This window comes from Denticeps clupeoides, chromosome 16 (assembly GCF_900700375.1).
Source record: "Denticeps clupeoides chromosome 16, fDenClu1.1, whole genome shotgun sequence".
In the NCBI taxonomy this organism is placed as follows: domain Eukaryota; kingdom Metazoa; phylum Chordata; class Actinopteri; order Clupeiformes; family Denticipitidae; genus Denticeps; species Denticeps clupeoides.
The window spans coordinates 9,863,252-9,877,161 of NC_041722.1; the positions used below are offsets into that span (position 1 = coordinate 9,863,252).

The following is a 13,910-nucleotide window of genomic DNA, read 5'->3' on the forward strand; positions in this document are numbered from 1 at the left end:
GGGAAATAAATACAAAATCAGAGGTGGCAAACACTTTTCACACCACTATAGTGTACTTCATTGTACGGAAGGAGGAAACCCAAGCAAACACAGGGAGCAAACTCCGCACACACAATGTCTGAGTTGGGATTTGAATTCACAGCCTTAGAAATTTGATGCCCCATCAATAACGGCCACACCATGGTGCAGCCTTGTAAACCTTTCCCCCAATAAATAAATCCATAAAATGAGCTTACATTAACCAAAGCTGGCCACCTTCCACCATGTCGGAATGATTAGTTGTAGGAGCTTTCATACAGTTAATTTGTGAATTTTTACAGTGAGACACTTAAATCAGATTTAAATATTTTATTTGCTTTCAGACAAGGGCTTTAAAACTGTAAACCACAGCACATCCGTTCAAAAAAAATAAAATAGAAATTAACAAACCTTTAAAACTGTAGTGTGCAAGAAGTTCTGAAAGAACCTGCATATAAATACAGATGGTGTAACCAGCTCAAATTGAGGTTGCACACCTCTACATACATACCAAAAAAAAAAAAAAAAAGGTACTATATATATTTACACATCACACCAAATCACTTTTGATTAAATCAAAAACACATTAAAAAAAAAAAAAAATTTACATTATGGAATAAATGATCACATAATTTAGTTAAATGGTTTGCTTGCTCTGAATCATATATTAAAACTTTACATACACAAAGACAGTAAGAGTTTTAAAAAAAAAAAATAAATCAAAAAGCAATTGTGTCCTAAACTCAAATTAAGGGAAGGATTTGAAGCGGGAAAGAGAAGAGAAAAAAAATAAATAAATCCCTCATTGTGATTCCAAGGCAATACCAGACCAAATCAGAACATTCTTATAAAAGGTCCTACAGTTGTCATTAAAGTCTATATGTTTAAGTTGCTTGAGGTGATCTGTTGCTTCTGGAGGAAAAAAAATAAAAAAAATGTGCAACCGAAGTATGTGCAAGTATCACATTTATCATCTATCCTAAGGAACAAGCTCTATGCGGTTTGATTGCATCTAGCCTTGCAGTTGCTATGACATCCATCAGTCATTGCTGAACTAGACAAGAAAATGCAAGAGCCCTTTTTTTATTTTATTTTAATTCTAAAGCATTTCAGCAGGTACTATACTCTATAATCCTAATATACCTTTAAAGCTGAACGAGTGTTGCAAATGAAGATGGAGTCAAATCCATTGCTTATGGTGAGACATGCTTCTCTGCACCCAGAATAAACTTGTTGGATGGGTCCAACAATGCCAGTCCAAGAGGTGAGGATGGGGTTGCAGGCTCAGGTCTGGAGAGAGGAGTCCTCCTTGCTGAAAGGTTGTGTGGAGCCAGGCTTTACCCAGGATAGGCCAGACACTTGAAGACCTTTGTGATGATCCTCAGGCCGTCTCTAGGAAACCAATGAAAACATCCTTTATTTCCATAACCAAAATATTCTACATTTGTCTCCAAAATGACTCCATTCTTTTCAATATCTGAAATGAAGGAGGCAAAGGTGAAATTAACTACTCACTTTGTGTGAAAACATTCTTTCCTTGGCCTCCTCATGGACCGCTGGATTCCAGGGAGAGAAGCTAGAGAGCAAAAATGATGTGGTTAGAAAGTTAATCATTAAGACAGAGTAAGCTCGGTAACACATTTACATAAAATCAATCATTTTTATAACTCTCGATGAGACCGAAATTTTTTGAAATGCAAATAGACATTCCGATTCTCAAATGTGTGCCTGTAAAGGAAAACTGTTAAACTAAACTTACAACCACCCTGAAAAGCTTAACTTAAACCGGTGTTTTGCACAAGCCCGAGTAAAATGGGTCCTATCAGGTACATTGATAAACAGGTGTAATTTAAATTACTCAACGCATGCTGTACCACGTGACATAGTTCACTATGTAAAGCTAGCAAGATAGACTACTCTAGTTCTAAACTTGTAGTTCTGAACTTGGAAAAACATTTCTCAAGCAGTCTTATGGGAACTATGTATTTCATGATTGACACATGAATGAATTTCAATGTTATATTTCACATTTCAAAGACTTTTCAAGGCCTGGAAAAATTCTTTAAATTCCTTTGTCATTTTTTTTTAATAACCGTAGGAACCCTGTAAGTGCTACTGCAGAAGAAAACAGAGGAAGATTGTAAACGTCTACACAGGATTATTAATCTGTTGTTGAAGGGGATATGACTGTCTTAACTAAACTCAAAAATTCACTGGGGCACACGCAGTGCAAACTGAAGTCATAACTATGTTTGCCATGTTAAAGTAGATTTATTTATGCAAAAGCTAAAATAAAAAGTTCTCTTCATCACTTTACCTTATTGCATAAGGATCATCCATCTTGGGCTGGTCAAAGAGGTGGCTGTTGCATAGCTTCACACTGTCTACAACCTTGCTTTTGAAGAGCTGAATGTCCTTATCATACCTGAGCAGAAAGTGTGAAAATTGGACAGAATTCCAAAACAGATTTGCCATTTCCAGCTCACAAAAAAGGAACTAGTCAATGCACTTTTTGCACCCCAAAGAATGAAAGGCGCTCACAAAACAGCAGCTTCTGGGTTGAGGGGCTCATGAGTGTTGATTTTGTAGAACACAGTCCGAGCATACATCAATACCTGCCAAATATGGTTGTGGTTGCGCCTGAGAGACAAGAGATCAGTCAGGAACACATCTACGGTACATCGCTCTACAGTAAAATACCACACTTGCAAACCTGAACCAAACTCTTTGGTTTACTGAAAAGAGCAAAAACAACCAGGTTCATTTTCAACACTGCAAACTCCACCACACACAAATCTTGTATAATATTTTAACAATTCTATATTACACATTTCACTCATGTTACAAGGAAACGTACAAACCTCCACTTTGCAAATGCTCTTCGGACGTCCAGTTCACCAGAGACAGGGTCCACCAGTGGATGAAATACCGGGATGTCAAATACCACTCTCTAAATAGGGAGAGACAGGCACAGTTCAGTGCTACATTCAAACCGAGTCAGTACAGAGATGAGCAGACATAACTGCAGCAAAAAAAATAAAATGATCAGGTAAAATAATAGTTTATTTTCAGAACCATCCATTGCAAGATGAAAACACTAGTTATGCTAATTAATGACCTGTATTGTGAAATAATGATTCACAAACCGATCACAAAAGAACTCAGTTTGGAAAGAAGACTCCAGGGCAGGGGTCTGCAATATTTAACACTCAAAGAACCATTTGGACCAGTTTGCCACAAATGAGAATGCACCGGGAGCCGCAAATTTCTTTTTGACATGAAGATGCCACTGCATATATTTACTTTACACTATTTTAAATTGAACATACAGATTAACAGCTCTAGTGGGGGGTGGAAAATCAGATTGCAAGAATGGCCAGTGCAGCCCCTGGCTTAGCATACTGGATTCGAAAAACTCGATAAATGCATTCCAGTTTGGCGGGCATATACGGCATTTGTGACTTATTATGAAATTCATTTTGAACTTTCGTTCGAGCCGGTCTAGGGGGTCCGGCCCATAACAAATATAACACTTCATTAATACGGAGCCACAGGTTGCAAACCCCTGCTCCAAGGTGATTTTATTTTTTTTCCTCCTGATGCCCTTATCCAAAGAGCCTTACAAATTCATTAGTTACAGGTACAGTCCCCGTGGAGGAGTTTTATGGTTAAGTGTCTTGCTCATGGTAGTAAGTAGGTTTGAACCTGTGTCTTTGTGGTTTTCTGGTTCATCAGCAAGGCAAGTTTATTTACATAGCAATAGAAATTGCTTTGCAAAATATATGCAATACTTTTTTATGAAAAGATTTCCCAACTAAATATGAGACAGATGACACTTAACTATGTAATACGTGCAATTAAAATAAATAAATAAATAAAAAATAAATAATAAAATTTTGTTTTTCCCAAAAGTTCTGTAATACTTACAGGACAGTCACCATCTGGGTAGTTATCAGGTATGTAAACTGTGAATTTAAAAACTCCATCCTGGTACAGTCCATGTCGGATGAATATTACACCAAACCACACTAACAGAGAATAAAAACAAGTCAGAATTTTATGCAACACAGACAAGGCTGTTATCATTTTGGGATGGGTAAAACAGGCTCTACTTACTCAAAGCTGATCTGTAAGATGGTTGGACATAAATGCCTGGGAGCTTCTGCTTAATCACCAGCGTACTAACACAAACAGGTCAGGGAATTAGTAAATCCAAACTTGCCTAAATTAGAGGGACAAATGGTTTTAGGTATTTTAGTATATTAGTTATGGGACACTCACAACTCGGCCAAAAGGGAGTACTCCAGGTAGAACGGGCCATACGAGGCATGTGTGCCATTTGCAGACTGCGTGGATGTGGCTGGAGATGCGGGTTTAGCGATGGGGACTGAATTCTTGGGTATTGCGGGGAGTTTCTTCCCAAACGCAGGCCGAGCTGGGCTGGATCGGTGATCTCCCTGCCCACTCGGATCCTCATTGTCGGATCTCTGTCGAAGAAGAAAAGAGAGGCAGACACTTTACATGCTATTACTTTAACTCTGGAAATGCTCTTTGAATGAGCTTTGAGTATGGAAATGCTACATGAGGCAGGACTGGAAAGCAGGCAAATGTGAAACCTGCTGAGCAACAAAATGAAGCTCCAACAATATGCAAAATGCCTGAACCCTTCTGAGTCAACGGTTGTCCTGTCATTCCACAGGAAGACCGGATAAAGTCCAGCACATAGAAGAGGTTTCTAAAAACAAGAACACAATCATAGCCACTAAATCACAGTAAATCTTTACCTTCAAACGATAACACTCAGGCAGACAATAAAAATTCTTGATCGGACAGTGCATGTGATCCACAGGCTTTAGTTGATTGCAATAAACAAAATCACAAAACTGTTACTTTATCATGAAATGACAACAGATCAGAGTTTGCAGAGGACTGTGGAGAGGTGTTGCTTGTGCTTTGTAAAAAGCTGCGACAAAACACCGGTAAAATAAAATAAGGAAAAAGGGGTCTCCACAGCTCTTCCCTGATAAGAGGATGTTAGAAACTCCAAAGAAGACAGCAACGCACATGTAATGGCGAAAACCTGGACATTTTCACATGTTTGAAACACTCACCTTACGCCCAGTATTCGCCGACATGCCCCACGACGGGTTCATTACTCATGAGGAGAAACAGAGTCCGCGTCTTCACCGGCCCGTGGAATACCTACTAGAATATATATATTAAAAAAAAAAAAAAAAAAAAAAAAAAAAAAAAAAAAGTCAGGCTTCTCGGAGCCACGGCCCGTTGAAGACCACGCTGCAGAGGATCCAAACGTTCGACGACAGCTGACGGCAACTTGACCTTTTTACCCCAGAACCCGCATGTTTTGAGCCTTACTGTTAAACTCAAGCAAAAGAATAAAAGAACACAATACGCAATAATATACACATGTAGGAAAACTATTCCATGCGAGGTATAAGTAAGAGACTGAATTGCAAATACTTAAAAAAAAAAAAAACTAAATAAATAGTGTTGATCTAGCCGTCTCGTCTATTTAAAAAAAAAAAAAAAAAAAAAAAAAAAAAAATATGGAACCTGACAAGCGTCCGAAGCCAGAGCTCTGCGAACGCAAAAAAACTACAGCGCCAATGACGGGAAATGGCATCTAAAATGTTCACCATTAAGCAGCTAAAAAAAAAAAATACAATAAAAATCTACAATCTTATTGCTAACCAGGCTAGCCGCTTAGGGAGCTAATCTCAGCCAAATACTTCTCACACAAACTTGCTAAAGGCGTTTCACCCCGCACACAAGTAATCTGATTGGTTCCCCGACCTACATTGTATATAAATGTCACCTGTGATTGGCTAGCTGCAACTCCGTTCCTAAAACACACTCTAAAACAAAACATGTCATTTTTGTCATTTATTTTTGTTGCTCAGGCGCATTTTGTTCGTAATGGGCAAATATAGTTAATTATGCGGATTAAACAGGCTGCGACGACATTGTTATGTGGTGAGTCGTTGCGCCAACAGGAGTGGCATAGTCAGGTTTCATACTGACCCCGTAAACACTCTTAAAGCACACCAGCGAGGCCCGCCTGAGGGGTCAAATACACTATTGGCAGTGTTTAATCAAAAACGCGTCGCGTTTTGCTGCTGCTGCTACCGCCGCCGCCGCATTAGGAAGATGTGTACTTACCGACTTCTAAAGAGCACAACTGTCAGACATTTTTAAAGCAACATTCCAATGACAGGAAACCAGCCGGACAGAAACGCACCCTTTCCTGCTATTGGTTAAAAGCGATTTCCCGCTGGTTTCCATTGCTGCATTTTGCTGTCAATCAATAGGATTGGTCCTAGTCAGGGGTGGGACTACTTCATGTAGCTTATTTTATTGGTTAAAAAGACATTATGATATTTTGATAGAAACCTTGTTTTTCTTCTTACCAGTATTAAACTCTATTAATTGTAATAATTTGTTTTAATGAAACAAATTATATTTTGACGTGTGGATTAGCTTAGAGTTTTTTGACTAATTTGTTTCAATACATTATAGGACCATCCTACATTTTTTTGTCTGTTAAGTTAAATCGTTCACTTGTTTGTTTTCAGTGAATAAAAAGTCAATTTAACATTTTAATGTTGGCACATTTGGCACATTGCAAACAACACTTGTGCTCGTCCGCACAGTTTTATTTTGATACAATGCTTCAATAGGTTCTGCTGACTGATAATTAAATGATAACCAGACAATTATGCTTAATTATTATTTTTTTTAGGAAAAGAATCTAATTTAATGGTCCACCGATTAACCTAATTGGGGGAAATAACATTGTCCACCGTCGAAAGAAGAAACTAATTATTGACTTCATTATTGCTTCATTAAGTGATTATATTTTGTTTCTACTAAAGTGGATAAAGTTAATTAGCGTCCAGTTTCTTAATGGATCAGTCAACAATGCAAGGTCATGGACTTTCTTTGACATTTACAAATCAAAAATTCCATTCACATAAATGGTTTATATCTGCCTGACACATTTTCAGGTCCAAATGTGTGACATGAAGTGTCACTTTTGGCAGATGTTTTTGTCATACCCCCTAACTCGGTCACAGTGCCTTAGTCCTGAAAACACAGCATATTAAGGTGATCATCATGACGAGTATTTCAGCATATTCCTGAAAAAAACATAACGGTGTGCTAGCTTTTTACTCTTCCACGTTCTGCAGTTTTCACATTCAAAGGCCTCTCACAACCCAGGATTTATCTTAAATAAATACAAAAAAGAGTGAAGAACACATATACAGTGCATCCAGAAGTTTTCACAGTGCATCACATATTCCACATTATTTACAGCCTTATTCCAAAATGGATTAACACTCCATAATGACAATGTAAACAATTTTTACTTGAGGTTTTTGCAAATTTATTAAAAAAGAAAAAACAGAGAAAGTGCATGAAAATAAGTATTCACAGCCTTTGCCATGAAGCTCAAAATTGAGCTCAAATGCATCCTGTTTCCCCTGATCACCCTTGAGATGTTCAGATATGCTGCCTAATTGGACTTCACATCTGGAAAAGAACAATTGATTGGACATGATATAAGGTCCAAAAGTTGACAGTTCATGCCATAGCACAAACCCAAAAATGAATTCAAAGGAATGGTCTGAAGACCTCAGAGACAGGATTGTCTAGATCTGGGGAATCTGGGAAAGGTTACAGAAAAGGTTCTGCTGCTTTGAAGGTCTCAGTGAGCACAGTGGTTTCCATCATCCTAGATCTGGCCGACCACCTAAACTGATCAACTGGGGAGAAGGGCCTTAGTCGGAAGCTGACCAAAAACTCGATGGTCACTCTGTCAGAGCTCCAGAGGTCCTTTGTGGACACAGAAGAACATTCTAGAAAGACAACCATCTCTGCAGCAATCCACCAATCAGACCTGTATGTTAGAGTGGCTACACAGAGTTTGTTAAAAAAGCACCTCATGGACTCTCAGACCATGAGAAACGAAATTTTCTGGTCTGATGAGACAAAGATTGGAGGAAACCATGCACAGCGCATCACTAGGCCAATACCATCCATACATTGAAGCATGGTGGTGGCAGCATGTTCTTCAGCTGCAGGAACTGGGAGACTAGTCAGGATAGAGGGTAAGATGACTGCAGCGATGTTCAAAGACACCCAAAGAAACCTGCTCCAGAGCGCTCTTGAAAGGCTGCTGTGACGGTTCATCTTTCAGCAGGATTATGACCTGTATTATGACAGCCAAGATATCAAAGGAATGGCTTCAGGACAACTCCATCAATGTCCTTGAGTGGCCCAGCCAGACATCAGACTTGAATCCAATTAAACATCTCTGGAAAGATCTAAAAATGGCTGTGCATTGACACCTCCAATCCAGCCTGATGGCGCTTGAGAGGTGCTCAAGCAAAGAGGACTGGGCCAAACTGGTCGGGGATAGGTGAGCCAAGCTTGTGGCATCATATTTAAAAAGACTGCTGCCAAAGGTGCAGAGACAAAGTATAGAGCAAAAGCTGTGAATACTTTTATACATGTGATTTCGAGTTTTTTGTACTTGTAATCAAGTTGCCAAAACCTCAAGTAAATATTTTTTACATTGTCATTATGGGGTGTGTAGAATTCTGAGGGAAAAAAATATTTAATCCATTTTGGAATAAGGCTGTAACGTAACAAAATGTGGAAAAAATGATGCACTGTGAATACTTTCCAGATGCACTGTATCTGCTGATGGAGCACTACAAGAATTAAAAGGGGCAAAACAACCCAAGTTCAGCTTCACAACAGTCATTATATATTACAGAGAGATATGGTTTCTGCTACAGTTGATTGCGAATGTTAATGGTAAAGTTGACTTTTCTGTGACCCACCACTCCAATCCAAGTGAAATTTCCCAGAAGAAAGTACTAAGATCATAGTTAGATAGTTGAGATAAGTGTTTGTGAAATTGCATCTGCATGTGCAGTTCCAGAAACTAGAACCTGTGATGAGATTTTCTACACTGTTCCATATGCTGACTTTCAGCGTTTTTTTTCTCTCTCTCTCACAACGTAAAACCATATCAGATAGTATTAACTTGACGCATTGGTACAGATAGAAATTTTCACTTAGTGCACTCGGCTTAAATTGAAATATGTCAAGTGCTTATATTTTCTGTCACTTCATTTCTTCCGAAAGCTGGCTGGTTGCCGATTCAAATGTGCAATCTGGTTTAAATGACAGAAAAAAAAATTGCAGCTGGCAGAACCTGCTGAAATTTTCTCTGACAGCAAAGAGAAAAAAAAAATTGAGTGAAAACGGATGACTCTGTGTCCACATAATAAGGAATAACAATGTTAGTTTGAATAAGAAAATCTAAAGCTGGATTCGAATACAATATCCATTTTCACAGTATGAGCGACCAGGGAGTGAATAGAGAGGAGAAAAAAACAAAAAACGAAACAAGTAAAAAAAAAGAACACATCAACCAAGTCCTTCATGGAGCAATAGTCTTGTCTCATCCCTCAGGCTATGACCGGGCTAACACCTCAATGCGGCAATTATTTGCTGTAATGACTGCCGTTCAAATAAGCCCGGCGTTTTTATTAAACCAAATGAGAGAATCATCTGTGCATTATCGCCCCGTGATTGACAGTGACAAGTGTTGGGCCGACACGGATGCAAGTGTGATGAAGAAGCTCCCGGCAAATCTCCCAATAATGTTACCCCTGATAAAGTTGCCCAGCAAGCCTCAGCCGGCAAATGGAGACGGAGAGGCCGCGCGCATATTAATTCCCATCGTCGTGGCCCCGCTGATGGGAGAAGGGGAAGGAGAGGGGCAGGTAATCTGGCGGGCCACGCGGAGCCCTCGCGCTCACTGAGTGACATTCGGCACTACTAATGAAAAAGGAAATCCGCGGTGCTGATCGTGTGCATGGATTTCACTATATAAGAATAATGAAATAGACATATTCATATTAAAAGTAAAGGTCATTTCCTGAAATGGCTAAGCTTCCATAAGCTTCAACCTTTACATGAGCAGTTGTCTGGTGATGCTGATAAAGGTGTGTGCGGGGAGAGGCGTGCCGCTGCTTTAACCCCGTCACTTTGGCAGGGGTGAATATTAGATTCCTGCATTTCGTGTCTTGGGCTTTGCACCCCGCTTCTCTGTGTAAGCGACTGTCCCGCTCCGCCTGTCGCCGGTGGTGTTGGTCTTCTCTGCGAAAAACAACTGGCACGTACAGCCGATGGAGCTATACCTGCTTTTCCTTCCCGGTCAGGGACCTCGGCGCCATTCCGTCAGAGTGTGATGAGCAGCGCTCGGCAGTAACATTTTCATTCCACAAAATGACATTGTTTACACCTCAAACCAATATCGAAGACAAGCCCTGCCTAATGACCTGTGCCCTTTCAGCCCTGTCGCGAGGCCCCGCCTCCCCACCCACGCCGCGTGCTGGCAGGGTGTGTGGGGGCAGCGCTGCACCTCTGAAGGACACCGGGAACATTATTGCCTGCAGAGAGTGATCTGTGGGGCCTGTCTGCATATGCATCACAGGCTGGCATTTATTAGTGCCTTGCACTAAGTACAGGCCATGTTATTGGATTTGAATACCAGCTCACCAGCCACATTCCCCGGCCCTAGAAATATATTAAGATGAAGCAATCTCATTTAATAACACCCAAACTAATAAAAGGAGAGCGAATTGGAAATTAAATTTACGAACAGCGCTCCGCAGCCGGAGAGAGATGAAAAGTCAAGGCTCGGCCTATCATCCTCGTGCTGGAATGGAGCATGTAGCTGAGCCCCAACACAATGGCAGACACATCCATGTCTATGTTACATGAGCCAGTGGAATGAAGATCTTTCCAGAACTAGACAAGGAGAGCGAAACGTGCCTCTGACCTGCAGAGTGTAATCTGAACAGCAGAGCTCCAAACTATACACACCGACCGCCAAGCAGATGTTAGATATTTGGTGCTATATGACAAGGCTTTTAGCGAAAGTGAGAACATGCTTACCCTGGAACAATAATATTACAATTATCTGATTTCATTCTTAATATAAATAAAACGGTACATGTCACATGCATGAAACACATCATTTCAACAAAAAAAATCTTGATTTGTGAAGATTTCTGCAATAAGAATGAAAATAGGACAAAAGTTTGGACACACCTTCTCATTCAATGTGTGAACCCAATCGAGATGGTTTGGGGTGAGCTGGACCGCAGAGTGAAGGCAAAGGGGCCAACAAGTGCTAAACACCTCTGGGAACTCCTGTTGGAAAAGCATTTCAGGTGACGACCTCTTGAAGCTCATCGAGAGAATGCCAAGAGTGTTCAAAGCAGTAATCAGAGCAAAGAAACTAGAATATAAAACATGTTTTCAGTTTTTTCACCTTTTTTTGTTAAGTACATAACTCCACATGAGTTCATTCATAGTTTTGATGCCTCCAGTGAGAATCTACCAATGTAAATGGTCGTGAAAATAAAGAAAACACATTAAATGAGAAGGTGTGTCCAAATTTTTGTCCTGTACTGTAGGCATTGATATTGGGTGTTGTTATTTATTATTATTATAATTATTATTATTGGCAGGTTTATTTCTATTCTTGGGTCCACTCAGCCTCATGATGTCTGGCTCCCGGCGGAGCTCATGGCTGCTGCTCAGTTCCCCTGGCCGCCATCGATCCACGCGGATATCTTGCCCCCATCAGCCGAGTCAGAGAGCGAAGCCGCTTTGGAAACATATTTATTTATGTGCGTACGCAGGATCCCATCATCGTGATCGACTTCAAGGTTTGGCGGAGCAACAGTTGTTTAAGGACCGGACATTCATTAATGCTCATGAAGCGCAGATTACACGAGTTTTCTAAAAACTAATATAATCATTTTAGGTCTTTCTGGCAGACGCAATTCATAGTTGCGGCCACTGGGTGGCGCCCTAACACAGTGCACGGAAAACGGCCGCGTCACCATTTCAGAATTTCCAGCCTTTCCACAATAACGTGAAAGACGACGTGACTTTATAAAATGAACATTTCTTGGTCAATTACCGATATCTGCGCTATAAAAATATTTCGTTTCTCTCTGGGTTTTGACAAGGAGATTAAATTAAACGTTTGCATTAAAATTATAAGGAGATGCACTTTTAATTAGCTGGTTTTAATTATTATAGCTTGCTTGTTATCCATTTATCATTAAACCTAAAATGTCAAAATGGAACCTGTTTCATTATTTGGGTAGTTTTGCAACTGAAGATGATGTAACAAGATGTAACATGTTACTAGGTATAATAAACATTTTAGTAAATGATTTCTTAATTTGCCTAATAAATTAGAAGAGCTCATGTTAACATATAATACTTTTTATGTTTCAGTTGGCCTAAATTATCTTTTTTTTATGTGTGTGTTTATGTGGTGGTTCTGTCAATGTGTTTCACTTTGGCACTTAGATGAAGGTGGATAAAATGTTTATGTATCTTAATAGTCCTCTAATATTCGAGAAGCTTTCAGTAGACAATCAATAATTGATCTGGCCTTTTTTCATTTATTGTTCATTAATTCTTAAACCATCCTAATTGATCTTTAAAAATAAACATTAAAATGAACCCTCACGTATCCTTCATGTTCCTAATTTGTGCTTTTCCATTTAAAGTCAATAGATATTAATATTGTATTGCTGATACTCATAGTTTTATCAGGTCAGGCCATATGCTTTTTTTTTTTTTTTTAATCGGTGTGCAGTTTTAATAAAATGAAGTCAGGACATAAATAGAATAAAAAAGTTTCACTGAAACAATTTGCATTGGGATTGGAGGAAATGCTAATACATTCTCTCAGTAAGATCCACAATCATTTCAATCCATTTTGCCATTCTGATTGTTTTCCACATGGATGCGTTCATTCATTAAACTAAAATTATAAACATAAAGAATATCTCCGTATTAATATTTCTCCTTTTTGTAAAAGCTCAATCAACCATAATGTCCTAATTTTTACTCGGCGAACCTCATTTCACATTATCTCACTTAACCAAGAGATGGCTGTCCCAAAGGGGATTTATTTCATTTATCGGGATTATTGAATTAAATTAAACTAGACACTTACCGCAGGCGGAACATGGCTACCCCATCTACTTATAGGTACTCTTAAGTGTGATTTAGGCAAACACATTAGCCTGCAAATGCTTTTCATTCGCTTACATTCAGCTAATTCATTCATTAAGGAAGAGATTTTGGGAGCCCCTCGGCATGCAAAGGTCATGTGGAGAGGGAGTTTCCAGTAATTACTTTACAACCATGTTTACACGCCTGTATACTCGCTGTGTGTTGTATGTTTGTGTAACAACCAACTGCACTTTATTAAATGATGTGAGATATTTTATATATTGTGGTGTGGTTTTTGGTAAAGTGGGACTGAAATGTCATGTAATTATTTTAACAACATGGAACACCAAACTAAAAAAATAGATATAATTTTGTATAAATGATCCGACAATGAACCAATGCAATTCACAGGCCTATCACATAGCTTATTTGTAAGAAATTCAAGAGCTTTTCTTAAAATTTAAGTTATAGTGTATGACAGTTGGGTGAAATGTGCTATATTGATCTGTATTTTCAGAACAATTTTTTAAACTGCATGCACTTGCTGTGGGGCGTAAGTATAATGTGTTTTTGTGGGCTACTGGGCTCCGGCGTTCTCTCTACAACACAGCAGCAGGTGGCAGACTTCCTCCACGGCTGGCCCCCGAAGCTCGCTCCCGCTGTGTGTCTTTCCCAAGCCCCTCTGTTCGAGCATTCCCATTAAACAGGTTTTAAAAGCCGGCACCGGCGCTATAACGATCATCTCCCCAAAGCCAGTGCCACACAGGCGGACATGTGGTGACTGCCACAAACAAAGGCATGGCGCTCTC

General features: G+C 39.5%; 1 protein-coding gene across 2 annotated transcripts; it reads right to left on the minus strand.

Moving 5' to 3' along the window:
• Positions 1-573: 573 nt before the first annotated feature.
• Positions 574-6,284, minus strand: aktip (akt interacting protein). Of its 2 annotated transcripts, none has more exons than XM_028956635.1 (10): positions 6,199-6,269; positions 5,130-5,220; positions 4,300-4,505; positions 4,135-4,199; positions 3,946-4,046; positions 2,880-2,968; positions 2,560-2,658; positions 2,336-2,443; positions 1,534-1,594; positions 574-1,410 (listed from the first exon to the last, which is right to left on the minus strand). In XM_028956635.1, the coding sequence occupies exons 2-10, from the start codon at positions 5,169-5,171 to the stop codon at positions 1,303-1,305; spliced, it is 879 nt and encodes a 292-aa protein (XP_028812468.1). In that variant the 5' UTR covers positions 5,172-5,220; positions 6,199-6,269; the 3' UTR covers positions 574-1,302. The 2 variants fall into 2 exon arrangements, with proteins under 2 accessions (XP_028812468.1, XP_028812467.1); XM_028956634.1 differs by having other exon boundaries at positions 575-1,410; positions 5,130-5,223; positions 6,199-6,284.
• Positions 6,285-13,910: the final 7,626 nt, after the last annotated feature.